Below are 19,564 nucleotides of genomic sequence, written 5' to 3' on the forward strand. Positions count from 1 at the left end.
GCTGGAAACCGGGCCTTCGCCTCTGGTTCCGCACAGCCGGGAGCAGGGCGGGCCTCCTCGACTGCTAAGGAGAAGGGCCGCCGCCCTGGTGAGCAGCGTACGCGGCTGGAGGCCCCGGGTCGGGTTGGAAGAAGCCTGGAATGTCTCTGAGGGCCAGCCCGGGGCCGAGAAAGGCGAGCGCCGGAAGGGGAGCGAGGGGACCGCCGTTGGTGTAGCACCGAGGCCGGGCCGGCTGGGCGCCCGGCAGGTGGCCGCCAGGGGGCGCTGGGCGGCTGGACCCGGGAGCTGCGGGCGCGGAGCGGACGCCCGGTCCTGGGGGCTGCTGTCACCCGGCCGCTGTCCCCACCCCGGCCAGTCTTGCCTTCGCGGCGGGGGCACTGAGGCCCAGGGCCGGGAGGGAGGACGCCCGGCGGCACAGCCTGCTCTCCGCGGTTCAGCAGCATCCGGTAACAAGGATAAAGCTCTGCGACAAGTGGTGTCTGTTAGGTTCAGTTCAGTTCAGTTGCCCAGTCGCATTCAACTCTCTGTGACCCCATGGACTGCAGCACGCCAGGCCTCCCTGTCCATCACAAACTCCCGGAGTTTACTCAAACTCATGTCCATTGAGTCGGTGATGCCATCCAACCATCTCATCCTCTGTCAGCCCCTTCTCCACTTGCTTTCAATCTTAACCAGCATCAGGGTCTTTTCAAATGAGTCAGTTCTTCCCATCAGGTGGCCAAAATATTAGAGTTTCAGCTTCAACATCAGTCCTTCCAACGAACACCCAGGACTGATCTCCTTTGGGATGGACTGGTTGGATCTCCTTGCAGCCCAAGGGACTCTCAAGAGTCTTCTCCAACATCACAGATCAAAGCATCAATTCTTCGGCACTCAGCTTTCTTTATAGTCCAACTCTCACATCCATACATGACCACTGGAAAAACCATAGCTTTGACTAGGTGGACCTTTGTTGGCAAAGTAATGTCTCTGCTTTTGAATATGCTGTCTGGGTTGCTCATCACTTTCCTTCCGAGGAGAGAGAGTGTTGTATGTTATGTGACAACGGTGATGTCCCTCGCACCTCCTGCCTGGCTCTGACACCACCTGGAGGCCAGGCCTGCATTTCCCCAAAGCTCCCATCCCGCCTCTGTTCCTGTGCTGGGGGGCCTTCAGAGAAATTCAGATACCAAATCAGCAATTGTGTATCCTAGCAACTCCCACCAAGATGAGAAAATGAGATGCTGTGGTAGAGACCAAGGAGGGTTAAGGGTGCCAAAGAACGTGCAGGACGCCCAGAGAAACAGGAATTTCAGATAAAGAATAGTTTTTACTATAATATGTTCCACATAATAGCTGCAATACTGAGGGCATACTTGTTGTTTACTCGCTAGGTTGTGGCCCAACTCTTGCGACCCCGTAGACAGTAGCCCGCCAGGCTTCTCTTGTCCATGGGCTTTCCAAAGGCAAGAATACTGGAGTGGGTTGCCATTTCTTTCTCCAGAGGATCTTCCTGACTCAGGGATCCACCCACATCTCCTGCCTGGCAGGCAGATTCTTTATCACTGAGCCACCTGGGAAGCCCTGAGGGCATCGTTGTTGTTCAGTTGCTAAATCGGTCCAACTTTTTTCAACCCCATGGATTGCAGCACACCAGGCTGCCCTGTCCTACACCATCTCCCAGAGTTTGCTCAAACTCATATCTATTGAGTTGATGATGCCATCTGATCATCTCATCTGTCGTCCCCTTCTCCTCTTGCCCTCAATTTTTCCCAACATCAGGGTCTTTTCCAAGGAGTTGGCTCTTTGCATCAGGTGGCCAAATTATTGGAGCTTTAGCTTCAGCATCAGTCCTTCCAATGAACACCCAGGACTGATCTCCTTTAGGGTTGACTGGTTGGATCTCCTTGCAGTCCAAGGGACTCTCAAGAGTCTTCTCCAGCACCACAGTTTGAAACCATCAATTCTTTGGTGCTCAGACTTCTTTATGGTCCAACTCTCGCATCCTGTACATGACGACTGGAAAAACCATAGCTTTGACTCTATGGACCTTTGTCAGCAAAGTGATGTCTCTGCTTTTTAATATGCTGTCTGGGTTTGTCATAGCTTTCCTTCCAAGGATAAGCGTCTTTTAATTTCATGACTGCAGTTACCATCCACAGTGATTTTGGAGCCCAAGAAAATAAAATCTGTCACTGCTTCCACTTTTTCCCCTTCTATTTGCCATGGAGTGATGGGACTGGATGCCATAATCTTAGTTTTATTTTTTAATTTATTTTTTTAATTGAAGAATGATTGCTTTACAGAATTTTGTTGTCTTCTGTCAAACCTCAACATGAATCAGCCATAGGTATACATCTATCCCCTCCCTTTTGAACCTCCCTCCCATCTCCCTCCCCACCCCACCCCTCTAGGTTGACACAGAGCCCCTGTTTGAGTTTCCTGAGCCAGACAGCAAATTCCCGTTGGCTATCTGTTTTCCATATGGTAATGTAAGTTTCCATATTACTCTCTCCACACATCCTCTCCTCCCCCCTCCCCATGTCCATAAGTCTATTCTCTATGGCTGTTTCTCTGTTGCTGCCCTGCAAATAAATCATTCAGAACCATTTTTCTAGATTCTGTATATGTGCGTTAGAATACAATATTTATCTTTCTCTTTCTGACTCACTTCACCTGTTTAATAGGTTCTAGGTTCATCCCCTGCATCAGAACTGACTCAAATGCGTTCCTTTTTATGGCTGGGTAACATTCCGTTGTGTGTATGCACCACAATTTCTTTATCCATTCATCTGTCGATGGGCGTCTAGGTTGCTTCCATGTTCTGGCTGTTGTAAGCAGTGCTGCAATGAGCAATGGGGTACATGTGTGTTTTTAATCTTAGTTTTTTTTTGAATGTTGAATTTCAAGTCATCTTTTTCACTCTCCTCATTCACCCTCATCAACAGGTCCTTTAGTTCCTCTTATTTTCTGCTGTTAGAATGGTATCATCTGCATATCTGAGGTTGTTGATGTTTCTCCCAGCAATCTTGATTCCAGGTTGTGACTCATCCAGCCCAGCATTTTCCATGATGTACTCTGCATGTAAGTTAAATTAGCAGGGTGACAATATACAGCCTTGTTGTACTCCTTTCCCGATTTTGACCCAGTCCATTGTTTCATGTCTGGTTCTAACTGTTGCTTCTTGTCTTGCATACCAGTTTCTCAGGAGGCAGGTCAGGTGGCCTGATATTCTCATCTCTTTACAGATTTTCCAGTTTTTTGTGGCCCACACAGTCAAAGACTGTAGTGTAGTCAATAAAGCAGAACTCTCTTGCTCTTTCTATGATCCAACAGATGTTGGCGATTTGATCTCTGGTTTCTCTGCCTCTTCAAAACTCAGCTTGAACATCTGGAGTTCTCAGTTCACGTATTGCTGAAGCCTAGCTTGAGGGATTTTGAGTGTTACCTTGCTAGTGTGTGAGATAAGTGCAATTGTGTGGTAGTTTGAGCCTTCTTTGGCATTGCCTTTCTTTGGGACTGGAATGAAAACTGACCTTTTCTAGTCCTGTGGCCACTGCTGAGTTTTCCAAATTTGTTGGCATATTGACTGCAGCACTTTCACAGCATCATCTTTTACCATTTGAAATAGCTCAACTGGAATTCATCACCTCCACTAGATTTGTTCAGGGTGATGCTTCCTAAGGCCCACTTGACTTTGCATTCCAGGATGTCTGGTTCTAGGTGAGTGATCACACCATCGTGGTTATCTGGGTCATTAAGACCTTATTTACAGAACTTTTATACAGTGGAAGTGAGAAATAGATTTAAGGGACTAGATCTGATAGAATGCCTGATACTATGGACAGAGGTTTGTGGCGTTGTACAGGAGACAGGGATCAAGACCATCCCCAAGAAAAAGACATGCAAAAAAGCAAAAAGGCTGTCTGAGGAGGCCTTACAAATAGCTGTGAAAAGAAGAGAAGTGAAAAGCAAAGGAGAAAAGGAAAGATACAACCATTTGAATGCAGAGTTCCAGAGAATAGCAAGGAGAGATAAGAAAGCCTTCCTTAGTGATCAGTGCAAAGAAATAGAGGAAAACAATAGAATGGGAAAGACTAGAGATCTCTTCAAGAAAATTAGAGCTACCAAGGGAACATTTCATGCAAAGATAGGCTCAATAAAGGACAGAAATGGTATGGGCCTAACAGAAGCAAAAGATATTAAGAAGAGGTGGCAAGAATACACAGAACTATACAAAAAAGATCTTCACGACCCAGATAATCACGATGGTGTGATCACTCACCTAGAGCCAGACATCCTGGAGTGAGAAGTCAAGTGGGTCTTAGGAAGCATCACTGCAAACAAAGCTAGTGGAGGTGATGGAATTCCAGTCGAGCTATTTCAAATCCTAAAAGATGATGCTGTGAAAGTGCTGCAGTCAATATGCCAACAAATTTGGAAAACTCAGCAGTGGCCACAGGACTGGAAAAGGTCCGTTTTCATTCCAATCCCAAAGAAAGGCAATGCCAAAGAATGCTCAAACTAATGCACAATTGCACTCATCTCACACGCTACTAAAGTAATGCTCAAAATTCTCCAAGCCAGGCTTCAGTAATACGTGAACCAAGAACTTTCAGATGTTCAAGCTGGATTTAGAAAAGGCAGAGGAACCAGAGATCAAATTGCCAACATCCACTGGATCATTGAAAAAGCAGAAAAACATCTATTTCTGCTTTATTGACTATGCCAAAGCCTTTGACTGTGTGGATCACAATAAACTGTGGGAAATTCTGAAAGAGATGGGAATACCAGAGAAACCTGTATGCAGGTCAGGAAGCAACTGTTAGAACTGGACATGGAACAACAGACTGGTTCCAAATAGGAAAAGGAGTACGTCAAGGCTGTATACTGTCACCCTGCTTATTTAACTTATATGCAGAGTACATCATGAGAAAAGCTGGGCTGGATGAAGCACAAGCTGGAATCAAGATTGCCAGGAGAAATATCAATAACTTCAAATATACAGATGACACCACCCTTATGGCAGAAAGTGAAGAACTAAAGAGCCTCTTGATGAAAGTGAAAGAGGAGAGTGAAAAAGTTGGCTTAAATCTCAACATTCAGAAAACTAAGATCATGGCATCCGGTCCCATCACTTCCTGGCAAATAGATGGGGAAACAGTGGAAACAGTGGCTGACTTTATTTTTTGGGACTCCAAAATCAGTGCATATGGTGACTGCAGCCATGAAATTAAAAGACGCTTACTCCTTGGAAGGAAAGTTATGACCAACCTAGACAGCATATTAAAAAGCAGAGACATTACTTTGTCAACAAAGATCCGCCTAGTCAAGGCTGTGGTTTTTCTAGGAGTCATGTATGGATGTGAGAGTTGGACTATAAAGAAAGCTGAGCACCGAAGAATGGATGCTTTTGAACTGTGGTGTTGGAGAAGACTCTTGAGAGTCCCTTGGACAGCAAGGAGATCCAACCAGTCCATCCCAAAGGAGATCAGTCCTGGGTGTTCATTGGAAGGACTGATGCTGAAGCTGAAACTCCAGTACTTTGGCCACCTGATGGGAAGAACTGACTCATTTGAAAAGACCCTGATGCTGGGAAAGATTGAAGGCAAGAGGAGAAGGGGAGGACAGAGGATGAGATGGTTGGATGGCATCACCGACTCAATGGACATGAGTTTGAGTAAACTCCGGGAGTTTGTGATGAACAGGGAGGCCTGGCGTGCTGTGGTCCATGGGGTCACAAAGAGTCAGACTACTGAGTGAATGAACTGAACTGAAGACCTTTTTTATATAGTTATTCTGTGTATTTTTGTCACCTCTTCTTAATTTCTTCTGCTTTTGTTAGGTCCTTGCTGTTTCTGTTGTTTATTGAGCCCATCTTTGCATGAAATGTCCCCTTGGTAGCTCTCATTTTCTTGAGGAGATCTCTAGTCTTTCCCATTTTACCATTTTCTTTTATTACTTTGCATTGTTCACTTAAGAAGGCTTTCTTATCTCTCCTTGCTCTTCTCTGGAACTCTGCATTCATTTGGATAGATCTTTCCCTTTCTCCCTTGCCTTTTGCTTCTCTTTTCTCAGCTATCTGTAAGACATCCTTGGACAACCACTTTGCCTTCTTACATTTACTGTCACCCTTACACCAGAAAAAGAAAAAAATTCCATTGTTTATCTGAAATTCAAATTCCATTGCTGTCCTGACTTTTTTCCCCTAAATGTGGCACCCCTTGTGGGGGAAGGGGTATTTAGATGGTGCCTTAAAGAAGGTGACGTTTTAGCTGAAACTGGACTGGGAAGCCTACAGGTGAGAGGGAGGAGCAGAACACTGGAACTGTTTGAGGGATGGAAGGCAAGCTGGGGGTGGGGGGCGTGTAGTTAGAGGTCTGTGAGCACAGGGGGAGGGCTGGCAGGGGCCAGACTGCGAATCACAAGGCCTGGAGGCTCGGTGGACACGTCATCCTAAGGGCAGAGCTGGGCATGGAACCGGGGAGGAAGAGGCTGAGGGGCCAGGCGGGGAGCCCCGTCCAGATCCCAGCCCAGGTCGATGAGATGGCTGGACGAGCACCCTGTGTCAGTTTGGGTCTCGCGACACACTCCCAGAGATGGAGTCGGGCGTGCGCACCACCCACTGGGGTGGGATGCCCGTGGCAGATAGAGGGGGGAGGCTCAGACCACTCCTGACGCCTGTGACGGGAAGCGGACCGGCCCAGATGGATGGGCAGGTGCCCCCAGTGTAGTGGGACTCAGAGGGGCTGAGGTGGGCACGGACCGGGGCGGAGGGGGGACCCCACTCCCTCGTTGGCCTCTGGCTCAGCCGGGGAAGGCGTCCTGGAGGCGGGAGGGAGTGGGGCACACGTCCCTGAGAACCTCCCAGGGAGCCTGTGACGCTGGGGCCGGGTGTCCCCAGCCTGGTGCTGTGAGCCGAGGCCGCCGGGTGCAGACACAGGCCAGGCAGTGGCCGAGAGGGAGGGAATGAGATGCGGATGGGCGCGCAGGGTGTCCCTAGGGGAGCGGCAGTCACACCGCTGGGAGATGAATCCCACCGCCCCCCACCCCCCATCCCCGACCCCAGCCCTGAGTTCCCAGGGGCAGGCCGGGTGGCTGTCCTCTGAGTCAGGGCCCAGCCCCGCGCACGCACGGCCAGGAGGAGCCAGCAGGCCGCCCTGTCCCCCCAGCGCCTGCCCTCGAGTAAACCCAGCCTCCTGGCCCAGCCCCGCGGGCCGCCTGCCGGCACTCCAGGATCCCCGCAGATCATCGCAGACAGCATGGCTCCCTCCGCACGGGGGACCCTCACTTCTGCGCTCTTCTTCCTGACCTGCTGGGCGCTCCCTGATCCCCGGCAGGTGGGTGGGCCCGCGGGCCGCGGTGCTGGGGGAGCCCGGGAGCTGGGGATCCAGACTCTTCTGGGGCTGAGGGCTGGGTCCCCTGGGGGGCGAGGGTGTGCCCAACAGTGCTTGGGCAGAGGGGGAGGAAGTCTGAACTTGGGGTTCAGGGGATGAATTGGGCTTCCTGGAGATGGAGTTGGCCTCAGTGCTGTGTGCCCGATGGTGAGGGGCGGACGCCGTCCACGCCGGGCTGAGGGGCTTGTCCCCCCTCCATCCAGGGCCCCTCTCTCCCCGCTCAGCCTGCTCCTTGTCTTGCCTGGCCCCCACCTCCCCTCCCTGTGTCCCCTCACTCCTCACAGCAGTTTCTGCGGGCCCTGGAGCCAGGGGACGTGACCTCTCACTTTGGCCCCGATGCTGCCTTTGAAGGTATGTGCCCTGGCGGCCCCCTTGCAACGGGGGTTTCTCAGAGCCCACGGCGGGGGTGGGGGGAGGCAGGGGCGTCTCACCATTGAGTCAGGGGGCTGGCTCTTTGGAGGCTCTGCTGGGAGGAAGTCAGAGGCGCCACTGTCGCTCTTAATTAATTCTGGTCCTCTCTGCCAAGTTGATAAAGACTGGTCTGGGTGTTCCGGGCGAGCTGGGATTCTGACCCTGGGATTCTGTTCAGTATCTGGAGGCAACGCTCACTCATTAGCGGGTCTCTCCCGCCCCCGAGCCTTGCCTGGGCCTACCGGCTCAGGAAGTCTTGCGGGTTTCTGGCCAGGATGTAAACATTTATGTTTTCCGTGAGAAGCAAGATGGGCACAGGGTCGCGCTCCGGCCAGAGCCTTTTCCTGTTCTTCCTGGGCTGTGACTGTGGACATCTCTGTGCTGCCTGCCCCCTTTCTGATGAGGACCACTGGGGACTTTGATCCAGAGGCTGATGGGGACCAGGGGCAGGGCGGGCGAGTGGTCGGGGTGGGGGGGAGGATGGGGCAGAGAGTGAGGGGTGTCCCGCTCGTGACTGCTCTGGGATCGGGGTCAGGTGCCTGGCGCCGGGCTGATGGGCCAGTGGGGACCCCTGAGAGGACCTGGAGAGCCGAGCAGGGGTGAGCACGGGGCCTCCTGTCTCCCGCAGTGCCCCCATTCGACGTGGCCCCCCGGCCTGCGTCTGTGAGCACAAGGACGAGGGTGGGCCGGCGGGGCCGCCCTGCAGGGCCCCACGTGGCTCCCTGGCAGCCCTGGGCCGGCTCTCCTTCCGCTGCTGGCCTGAGCTGGGCCTGCTGGCCGCCTCCTTCACCAGCTAGCGCGTGGTCAGCGCCTCCCTGCGGCTGCTGAGGGGGCCTCCCCACCCCTGCCTCATGGGAAGCCGGGCCCTGCTGCCCCCGGACGCAGCGGCCAGGCTCACCTGCTACTCGGGCCTCGTGGTGAGTGGGCGCCCGGGCTGGCTGGGGGGACACTATGGGGCAAACGTGTCCCCCGGCCCCCAGATGCAAGAGCAAGACCGCTTGGATCTTAGCCAGACTCTGACCCAGTTGAGGGCCTGCTCCTCGGAGGCTCAGAGAAGCCGCTGATTTCCCTCGGGCCACCCAGCTAGCAGGGAACAGTGCTGAGTGCAGGCCCAGGGCACGGGGAATGGAAAGAGCGTGGGCTTTGCAGTCAGAGCTGAGTTCGGGCTCAGCTGTGCCCCTTTGTGCAGCTGACCCGCGGCCGGCCCCTCCGCTGAACCCGTGTTGTCATGGAGGCATGGTGAGGGCGGCACCAGCCTCCTGGGGGGCTGTGGGGCCGGGTGTCGTGCATTGTCACGAAGTCCCTCAGTGAGCAGAGCAACTGATATCACTACAAACCCCCGCCCCCCGCCGCCTGCCGCCCGCCGCCAGGTTCCCGGGCTGGGCGGTCCAGCCTGGGCTGAGACAGCGGGCACTCACGGTCCCCCTGGTGACAGGCAGCGCTGTCCGTTAGCACACGCCTAGCGCGGCCCTCGAGACCCCCTCCCTCCTTGCCTGTGGTCTTCACCAGGCCCTGCAGTCTGGGGCCTGAAGCCTGAGCAGGTGACGGGGAACGGGTACCTGGCCGTGGGGGCTGGCGGCAGGTGGCAGTCAGTGGGTGCAGCCCCAGAGGGCACGGGCCCCCTGCTGTCCCCCACAGATGGGCTCTTGGGCCTTGGACTTGGGGAGGAGTCCTGGGGAGACCCAGGGCCAGCCTGTGCCCAGTGCTGGGACGGCCCAGCGAGGCCCTTCCCTGCATGGGCAGGAGAAGGGCTGGTAGACCAGATGGCTGTCTGTCCTCCAGGAGGGTGACATCCTGGTGCGTGCAGACAGGTTCTACATCCAGCCATAGAGGAGGCAGCACCAGGCGCTGGTGCATCCCTGGGGGGGAGCACAGTCCCACCTGATCCACAGGCCCACCCCTGGGGCCCCCACCACTGCAGGTACAGCTCCTGGAAGGAGGAGGGGGCTGTGGGCAGGGTCGGCTCTAGGGGAGGGACCAGCTCTCCTGATGCCTGGGGTCGTGCGGAACGGCCGAGCTCCACGAGCCACCTTCATGAGCATGCAGGGTGTGCCCTGAGCCCACGGGACAGGCCAGGGGAGTGTATGGCCACCAGCCCTGCCCTCAGACCGTCTGCTCGGCGGACACGGAGACCTGCCTCTGAACAGCCGTTCACTGTCTACAAAGCGCGTTCACTGACGTGGGCCTTGGAGCCTTGGGCCCTGGGTCAGAGGTCACTGGTAGTTCCCACGCTGCAGATGGGAACCCAGAGGCCCAAAGATGAGAAGTGGCCGCTGCAAGCCTACGCAACGACTGTCGGGCACAGCCAGGGCGGGAGTTGGCCCTGTTGCCCCCAGGCCTGCTCATGCCTTCCCCAGGCTGCATCTGCTGCAAGCAGGGTGGGGTCCTGGGCTTTTCTTACCATCCCGGGGTGACCTCGTTCTCCAGTGCGCCCACCGTGGGGCTTTGGGGTGACCAGAAGGACGTAGAATCCACACCGTAGCTGACTCCTGGGCCTTGCACTGCCCTGCATGCCCGGTCAGCCCAGAGGGGTGGAATGAAGTATCTCCACCCGAGACAGCCGTCCTCCCAAGACCTGGCCACCTCTCTCCTGTGAGCCGGCCAAGCTGTCTGTTCTAACAGTCACAGCGTGAGTGACGTGTGAGAGCGTGGGGCCTCCCACTCCCTGCCCGAGGAGGGCAGAGATGTCCTAACTCAGTCGGTGGCTGTCCGAGGGAACAAAACCACGGGCGCTGAGAAGCCAGCTCTAGGAGGGCCAGTGTGGAACTGCTCACTAAGCCCTGCAAACAGGCTTACAGCTAGTAAAGGAGGAGAGGGGAGGAGTAGATCAGGAGCTTGGCATTAATAAATACACACTACTATATATAAAATGGTATAGTGGTAAAGAATCCGCCTGCCAGTGCAGGAGATGCAAGAGACTTGGGTTCTATCCCTGGGTTGGGAAGATCTCCTGGAGGAGGAAATGGCAACTCACTCCAGTATTCTTGCCTGGAAAATCTCATGGACAGAGGAACCTGGCAGGCTGCAGTCTGTGGGGTTGCAAAGGGTCAGACATGACTGAATACACACACACACATGCATACTAGATAAACAAGGTCCTACTTATAGCACAGGGAACTCTACTCAACTGTTAAATTTTTTTGTAATAACCTAAAAGGGAAATGAATCTGAAAAAGAACACATACACATGTGTGTGTGTTTATACATGGGCTTCTCAGGTGGCGCAGTGCTGAAGAATCCCCCTGCCAAGCAGGACACTCCAGTTCGATCACCGGGTCAGGAAGATCCCCTGGAGGAGGGCATAGCAACCCACTCCTGTGATCTTGCCTGGAGAATCCCATGGACAGAGGAGCCTGGCGGGCTACAGTCCGTGGGGCTGCAGAGTCCGGCATGGCTTAACAACTGAGCATGCACACACACGCACACACACGCACACACGCACTTAACTGCGTCACCGTGGGGTTCACCTGAAGCTAACACATTGTAAGTTACTATACGTCAGTTAATTAACTAACTAAAAAAATGCTTAGCAAATTAATGATTAGAAAAGAACTAGGCTCACTCAGTCTCCCTGTGCCAGAGGCAGCTCCTGGCGAGAAAGCTGAGGCTGGGTCCCCCCAACTCCCCCCTCCCCACCGTGGATGGCACAGGGGGGCTTCCCACCACCGCGTCTCCGAGCCCGGGAGCCCAGGGGGTGGCGAGGCCTGGCCATGGGGGGCCCTGAGGTCAGCTGACCAGAGCCCCATTTTACCCGCTTTCCGGGACCCTGGCTCTCAGCCCTGCCCACTCCTTCACCAGGCCGCCCCGCTGCCCCTCGCCTCCGGAGACAGGCTGCTGGGAACGTCCTGCACCTGGAGCTGCTGGTGGCCGCGGGTCCCGACGTCCACCAGGCACATGGGGAGGACACAGAGCGCTATGTGCTCACCAACCTCAACATGGTGAGACCTCGCAGGGCGGCGGGCACTGCGGGCAGTGCTGACCGGGGGCGGGCTCGGGGGCCTGGGGGGCAGCGGGCGCTGTGGGCAGTGCTGACCGGGGGCGGGCTCGGGGGCCTGGGGGGCGGCGGGCGCTGTGGGCAGTGCTGACCGGGGGCGGGCTCGGGGGCCTGGGGGGCGGCGGGCGCTGTGGGCAGTGCTGACCGGGGGCGGGCTCGGGGGCCTGGGGGGCGGCGGGCGCAGTGGGCAGTGCTGACCGGGGGCGGGCTCGGGGGCCTGGGGGGCGGCGGGCGCAGTGGGCAGTGCTGACCGGGGGCGGGCTCGGGGGCCTGGGGGGCGGCGGGCTCAGTGGGCAGTGCTGACCGGGGGCGGGCTCGGGGGCCTGGGGGGCGGCGGGCTCAGTGGGCAGTGCTGACCGGGGGCGGGCTCGGGGGCCTGGGGGGCAGCAGCTGTCCTTGGAGACCACCGCTGGCCCGTCCATGGGAGCCTGTGGACACAGCGTCCCACACCCGGGCTTGTGCACAATGTCCGTGGGCTGGCTTATCTGGTGGGTCGAACTCGGTGTAAGCCTGAGGCTGGGGTCACATCTGAGGCTCAGGGTCCTAGGATGGGGAGAGGTGTGATCTGTTCTTATCGCCCCCACAGCTGGGGAGTACAACCTCCAGCCTCTTGCTCCTGGGCCCTGTGCTCCGGGACCCTCAAGCCTGGCCTCTCCCCCAACGTCCCTTTGATCTGGGGGCACCTCAGCTCACATTGCCTAGTAGTGCGGCACCCTTCTTGCAGACATGCCCGTGTGGGACGGGCTCCCCTTCACTTGACTTCTGGGGTAACAGTGGGGGCGGGACGCACAGCTCCCACTGGTTATTATCTTGGAGACAAGAGGCAGCATAGAAACAGGTGGCCCAAAGCTGGTGATCACGTTCCCCCTGGGGCTGGGCCACGCCGGAGTGCATTTGCTTGTAAATACACAGAAACACACGTGTTCTAGGCAGCCAGGTACATTTCCACAAACCTTAGGAGATCAGTACCCCTGCTGGCAGCACCAGGGCCCGAGCTGCTCCCCTGGTAAGTGGGCCCTGGAGGGCGGGCAGCATCAGACAGTGGGGTCCTTGGCATCACCATGTTCCCAGCCTCAGGTGTGCCCAGCTGTCTTGGACCAAAGGAAAGGATTCTCCCACTCTCAGAGCCCCAGGCCCTCTGAGCCCTCTCTTCTCTCAGATGTTCTCTGGGGTTCCCACCCTGCAGGGAGGCTGGGTCCCAGGGGTCATACCCCTGGGGTCCCTACCCCCGGAGAAGCTGGTTCAGGTCCAGGACAAGCCAGCTTGGGTTTCCAACTGCCAGCCCCAGAGGTGGAAAATATTCCCTCTAAGTCACTTGAAAGCTCTGTTTTCAAGCTTTGGGTGGGGCGGGGTGGGGGGCTCTCCACCTTGAATATGCTGAAATTTGATAATCAAACCACGCTCCCTCTGGCCATTCCATGTGTTTTATGAGGCCCAGTGATGGTCAGGTAGTAGACTGCAGACTGGCTCCTTCCCAGATGGTGCTGGTCATGGTAGCGGCCAGCGTCATGCCGGGCACCCACCTGTGCCGACTGCATTGTTACTAAGTCTGCCAACAGCTATGGACGTGTTTCTCTGCCTCTTACGGAGGAGGGAACTGGGGCCCTGAGGTTGGTTAACAGGATCCTGAGGACTCAGGTAGGTAGGGGGAGAGCCTGGTTCAGACTCAGGTCAGCCGAGGCCAGTGGCGGCCACATCCTCTCTGCCGGACGCCACGTCTCTAGAGGACGAGCTCATGTGAATAGCCGCCGTGGAAGCTGACAACAGTCGGCATCTCGGCAGATGCACCGGGAGAGCTGGGAACCGGGTTTAGTAGGGCTCAATCGCTCAGTCGTGTCCAACTCTTTGTGACCCCCTGGACTGTAGCCCACTAGGCTCCTCTGCCCGTGGAAATTTCCAGGCAAGAATACTGGAGTAGGTTGCCATTTCTTTCTCTAGCGGGTCTTCCTGACCCCGGGATTGAACCCAGGTCTCCGGCACCGCAGGCAGACTCTTTACTGTCTGAACCACCAGAGAATCCTGTGTTTGAAGGAACATTCTAGATGGATGGCAGTTATTCACATCCCGTGGTTCCGGGGGTCTCTATGTTGGCTGGCCTTCCTGAGCCGTGAGCAGAGGGAGGGCCAGAGGACTGACTGTCCCTCTGGCTGGCTCCCAGCTGGAGGACTAGCACCTCCGGTTCCCGCCACGCTGATGGAGCACCCTCTCCAGGCACCCCACCCCCGCCCCTGGATCCCTGAAGTCGGCCGCGCCCGCCCTCACGTGTCACCTCTCCTGCCCGCCCTTCCGCAGGGGTCAGAGCTGCTGAGGGATCCATCCCTGGGGGCTCAGTTCCGAGTTCACCTGGTGAAGATGGTCATCCTCACCCAGCTTGAGGTAGGTGCTGAGCCGGGAGCCCAGTCCCTGGGAAACCTGTCTCTGCAGTCTTTAACCTCCGTCCATAAGATCTGCTGGAGAAGGGATAGGCTACCCACTCCGGTAGTGTTGGGCTTTCCTGGTGGCTCAGCTGGTGAAGAATCCACCCGCAATGCGGGAGACCTGGGTTTGATCCCTGGGTTGGGAAGATCCCCTGGAGAAGGGAAAGGCCACCCACTCCAGTATTCTGGCCTGGAGAATTCCATGGACCGCATAGTCCACGGGGTCGCAGAGAGTTAGACACGAGTGAGTGACTTGCACTTCACTTCTCCAGTGGAGGCACAGAGGGGGGATGTTTTCCTGCCCGCTGGCCCCGGCCCCGAGCTCCAGCCCTGCCCTGCCTGGCCTCGGGCCCCTCCTCTGTGCCCTGGATGGTGGTAGCATCGTCGTGAGGACTGAGGCTGCAGCAGCAGTCGGCACCCTGCTTGGGGTGGAGCCCCTAAATATGTGCTCTGTTACCGGCCTCTCAGGATGCTCCGAAGATCACAGCTAACATCACCGCGTCGCTGCTGAGCGTCTGTGAGTGGAGCAGGACGGTCAACCCCGAGGACGACACAGACCCCGCGCATGCTGACCTGGTCCTGTACATCACCAGGTAGCTGAGCCCCCCGCGGGCCTGCCAGCCTGCCCGGGAGCCGCTCCCATTCTCTGCCAGGGTGGCCCGCTGGCGGGCAGGCACCTCAGCGCTCCCGGGTGTCTGTTCTCTCCTCCTGAGGTTTGACCTGGAATTGCCCGATGGTAACCGGCAGGTTCGGGGGGTCACCCAGCTGGGGGGCGCCTGCTCCTCCTCCTGGAGCTGCCTTATCACTGAGGATACCGGCTTCGACCTGGGGCTCACCATCGCCCACGAGATTGGGCACAGGTAAGGGGCCCCATGCACTGGCCCCAAGCTCCAGGCAAGGACGTGACCTGGGGCCCCCAGGAGGGGCGGTCATGACTGGTGGTGGTCCCAGGAAGAGCCAGGTGGGAGGGGCCGCTACTCTTGACCCCAGTGGACTCGGGAGGGTGAGGGGCAAGGGCTGGGAAATCTGCTATTTCTTCATTACCAAATAATGAAAACAAAACATGTCCCCCCCCCAAAATATAAGCAAAACAAACTTAGGAGTTAAAAAGTGATTATTGTAGGAAACTCATGTAAAGGAAAACAAGGCTGTAAAAATCATCCCAAATCCCACCACTTAGAGAAAACATCCATCTTTTCTTTACACACGCACATACATCATTTTTATCCACAAAATTGGAATTATACTGTACGTTGGTTAACTGCCTTTTAAAAAAACTTTTCCACGTAACCATTTTTTTTATTAATTATCTCTGGCTGTGCTGGGTCTTCATTGCTCCTCTCGGGCAAGCTCTCGTTTCTACAAGTGGGGGCTCCCCTCCAGCAGGGGCGTGCGGGCTTCTCACTGCGGCGCTTCTCGCTACGGCGCGCAGGCTCTGGGGGTCGTGGGCTTCAGTAGCTGTGGTGTACTGGCTTAGTTGCTCCGAGGCGTGTGGGATCTTCCTGGACCAGGGATTGAACCTATGCCCCCTGAATCGGCAGGCGGATTCCTAGTCACTGGACCACCAGGGAAGCCAAGTTAACTGCCTTTTTATGTAAGAAAACATCCCAAACATTTCTCTCAAACGTCCTTTTACAATGTGTGTTGACTTTTTTGGTATGCACATATTTTACTTAACCCCTTCCCTAGTGTTAGATATTAGATGACTCTCAGACTTTTCCTCGTATGACGGTCACACGTTCTTTGGGCAACTCTGCTCCTCTGTGCTGTTTACCAAGCGTGGAGGGCATCTTGCTGTTTTGATTTTTAGTCTTTTCATTACGAAAGCAAATACCTGCTTTCTGTGAAAATTCAAATAGTACCGGAGACTCCTAAAGTGAAAAGTGAGTGTCTAACTTCCTCGCCCGCCGGCCTCGCACGCCCACACCCTGCCTGTTAGCCCCCTGCAAGCGCAGAGGGTTCCCACCCCCACCTCCAGGACAAAGGCTGGGCTCCTACCCACAGCCGCCACTTTTACCCTAGCTCTCTATCTCTGCCTGGCTTCTCCCCCCACCCAGCCATTAGAATTCCTCCATCTATCTTTTTTGTAAAAAATATTTATTCATTTACTTGGTTGCATGGGGTCTTAGTTGCCCCCCCCCACCCCCCGCCATGTGCGATCTCAGTTCCCCGGTGCTGGGATCCAACCCTCCACTGCATTGGAAAATGAATAATTCTCAACCACTGGACCGCCAGGGAAGTCCCTCCTCCATCTATCTTGTTTGGAGAAACAAACAGGAATTGCAAACCATCACCTTCCATTGGGAGCAGAAACCCTGGCCAGAGGCGTCTCCACTTCTCCATAATGCAGTTTTTACTGTGTTCACCCCACCGATCCACCCCTGGGGTGTGAAGAAGGCGAACAGCAGCAGGGCCTCGATGGCCCTCCCTGGAGCGTCGTCCTCCCAGATTTCAAACCCGGTGAAGAGTGTGGCCTGCACGGTTCTAAAGCCTTTAGATGTGTATCGGCTAAAAGAGGCCAGAGCTCCCTGGCCGGCCCAGCGCTCCCTCCCTCCGTGGGGGAACGGAGGCTGGGTGCTCCACCCGGGTTTAGCAGGTGGCCGGGCCAGGCGAGCCTGCGGGACGGAGGGTGGGGGGTTACCCCGGGTCAAGGACGCCCTCAGAGCTGCTTCCTCCGCAGCTTCGGCCTGGAGCACGACGGCGTGCCGGGCAGCGGCTGCGGGCCCAGCGGGCACGTGATGGCCTCGGACGGTGCGGCGCCCGCCCTCGCCCTCGGGGGCCCGGCGTGGTCCCCCTGCAGCCGCCGGCAGCTGCTGAGTCTGCTCAGGTAGCCGCGCCCCCGCCCCGCCCCTGCCTACGCCCCCATCTCCACTCCGCGCGCCCTGCTCCTCCGGCCCCGGCCCCAGCCCTCCCGCGGCCCTCCGCCCGGTGTCCGCTCCCGTCGGCCCCCAGTCCACCTCTCCTTGGGCTCGCAGCCCGTCTGGGGGAGGGCACCCTTCCGTCTCGGCTTCCCTCGCCCTCACCTCCGTCCCGCCCCCTCCCGGGGCCCACCCCCGGCCTGAACCGCGGCCTTGTCGCAGCGCAGGACGGGCGCGCTGCGTGTGGGACCCTCCGGGGCCGCGGTCCAGGCCCGCGGGGCAGCCTCTGGAGGCGCAGCCCGGCCTCTACTACGGCGCGGACGAGCAGTGCCGGATCGCCTTCGGCCCTACGGCGGTCGCCTGCACCTTCCGCGGGGAGCACCTGGTGAGTCTGGCCGTGGGGGACGCGCCTGCCATCCGCCCCTCCGAACCAGGGCCTCCCTCTGCCGGCTCATGCCCCCACTGCCCTTCTCCGCCCTCCTGCCCACTGGCCCAGACCCTCAGATGCCCCTGGAAGTTCTCAATTTCTAAACAAGGGCCCTCACCCTTTCCTTCTGAGGAAGCCCCACAAATTATGTAGAGCTGGCTCTGATAGAGCCCCTGAGCCCATGGACCTTGATCCTGCGCAGGCGGTTACCAACAGCTTCCAACCAATGGGAAGCTGGAGGGCTTCCTGGAGGAAGTGACCTCCAAGCTGACCCTTACAAGCAGGAGTCGGGGGGTGGGGGGGGGCTACCCTAAAGAGAGATTTCCTCCCAGGGCTGCACAGGACTTGCGGGCACTTTTGCTTCTGTGAGCCCCTTCTTGCTTACAAAATACTTGGAATTACAGCTTAGTGTTTTTGTAAAATATGTGATATTACAGGTGTTGTTATAAAACACAAATATATTCATGCTATATGTTAGGATATTCTATTTGATCTAAAAGACCGTCTTTTTTCCTTCCGATTTTAAAAGAAATGAAGACACTTTCTTGTGGGTCCCGGCCAGTGTTCCTGTTCCCGATAAAGGGGTCAGCCAGGCCCCCCTCCACCCTCCACTGCCCGGGGTGCTGGCTGCGTCACTGTCCGGTGGTCTGGGAGGGACAGGTGCGGCTGGACATGGACCCCACAGGCCCTGGGGGCCCCTCAACTGGCCGTGTGTCCCCCCTCTTAGGACATGTGCCAGGCTCTCTCCTGCCACACAGACCCCCTGGACCCAAGCAGCTGTAGCCGCCTACTTATTTCTCTCCTGGACGGGACAGAGTGTGGCGTGGGGAAGGTCAGCGGGGAGTGGAGGAGCATGTGCAAGTGTGTGTGTGTGTGTGCGCGCGTGCTCACACGTGCTCACCCAGATCTGCACCCTGCAGTCCTCCTCCGGGGGTGGAGATAGCAGGACCTCAGTAAATGGGGGCAGAGGGTGCCCGGGCCAGGAGACGTGGGGAGCCCAGTGCTCGCCCCACCCCCCCGGAGGTGGCTTTATTCCAGATTTACGGGACCCTCGCGACTCTGCTGGAGCAGGCAGGGGTCCAGGGCCCGCCTCTTGACCTCCTCACTGCCCCCAGGGAGCGCAGTGTACTCAGGCTGTCTGCTCCTGGGCCCGCTGTGGTGGCCTGCGGACAGGGATGTGTTGTCACCGGCCTCACAGGGGGCACGCGCCTCCGTGGGCCCTGCCGCGGTCACCTGTCCTCCAGCTCCCCAGCACGTCCCCTCTCCCTTGTATGGCCAGAACCTCCCTGCAGTCCCCGCACTGCGGGCTGCTGTCGGCTGTCCTCTGTTTAGCGTTGGCTCCTGAGCAGTATGGAGGTTGCAAGCATGTGTGTGTGTGTGTGTGTGTCTGTGTGTGTCTGTGTGTGTGAGGGGGTGTCCTGTGGGTGCAGGCGTGCCCTGGGTGTGGAGTGCCTGTGGGTGTGGGGGGTCCTGGGTGTAGGGGACCTGTGGGCGTAGGATGCTCTGGGTGTGCGGTACGTTTGAGTGTGGGTGCCTGTGGGTGTGGGATGCCCTGGGTGCAAAACACGGTCCCATCCTTCTCTTGCAGTGGTGCTCCAAGGGTCACTGCCTCTCGCTGGCGGAGCTGGCCCCCGTGGGGGTGGTGCACGGGCACTGGTCAGGCTGGGGGCCCGCCAGTCCTTGCTCCCGCTCCTGCGGAGGCGGCGTGATCACCAGGAGGCGGCGGTGCAACAACCCCAGGTACTGCGTGGAGGTGGCTGCTCCGTGCTCCCAGGCTCGGGGCCCTGGGTCACGTCTCACCTCGTCGTCTTGTGGGCATTTTCAGGCCTGCCTTTGGGGGGCGCGCGTGCGTAGGTTCTGACCTCCAGGCGGAGATGTGCAACACCCAGGTAGGCCTGCTTCCCTGGGCAGGGGAGGGGCTGCGGTCAGAGGCGGCACTGGCCTGGAAGAGCCCAAGGGTCAGGATGGCTGTGATTTGGGCCAGGGCACTTTCGAGAGCAAAAGTGGTTTTATTAATACCTGCCCCTGATGGCTCAGTTGGTAAAGAATCTGCCTGCAATGCAGGAGACCCTGGTTTGATT

General features: G+C 57.2%; 1 protein-coding gene across 1 annotated transcript in view; it reads left to right on the forward strand.

The window, feature by feature from the left end:
* Nucleotides 1–402: 402 nt before the first annotated feature.
* ADAMTS13 (ADAM metallopeptidase with thrombospondin type 1 motif 13) overlaps nt 403–19,564 on the forward strand; it is a 38,432-nt gene continuing 19,270 nt past the window's right edge. Inside the window, exons 1-12 of the mRNA XM_043470058.1 lie at nt 403–446; nt 7,188–7,319; nt 7,661–7,727; nt 11,586–11,725; nt 14,074–14,157; nt 14,667–14,791; nt 14,912–15,058; nt 16,879–17,025; nt 17,279–17,441; nt 18,211–18,315; nt 19,072–19,223; nt 19,309–19,372. Coding sequence (XP_043325993.1) covers nt 7,242–7,319; nt 7,661–7,727; nt 11,586–11,725; nt 14,074–14,157; nt 14,667–14,791; nt 14,912–15,058; nt 16,879–17,025; nt 17,279–17,441; nt 18,211–18,315; nt 19,072–19,223; nt 19,309–19,372 — 1,272 coding nt within the window. The 5' untranslated portion in view covers nt 403–446; nt 7,188–7,241. The remainder of the gene's footprint in view (nt 447–7,187; nt 7,320–7,660; nt 7,728–11,585; nt 11,726–14,073; nt 14,158–14,666; nt 14,792–14,911; nt 15,059–16,878; nt 17,026–17,278; nt 17,442–18,210; nt 18,316–19,071; nt 19,224–19,308; nt 19,373–19,564) is intronic.

This window comes from Cervus canadensis, chromosome 5 (assembly GCF_019320065.1).
Source record: "Cervus canadensis isolate Bull #8, Minnesota chromosome 5, ASM1932006v1, whole genome shotgun sequence".
Taxonomy (NCBI): domain Eukaryota; kingdom Metazoa; phylum Chordata; class Mammalia; order Artiodactyla; family Cervidae; genus Cervus; species Cervus canadensis.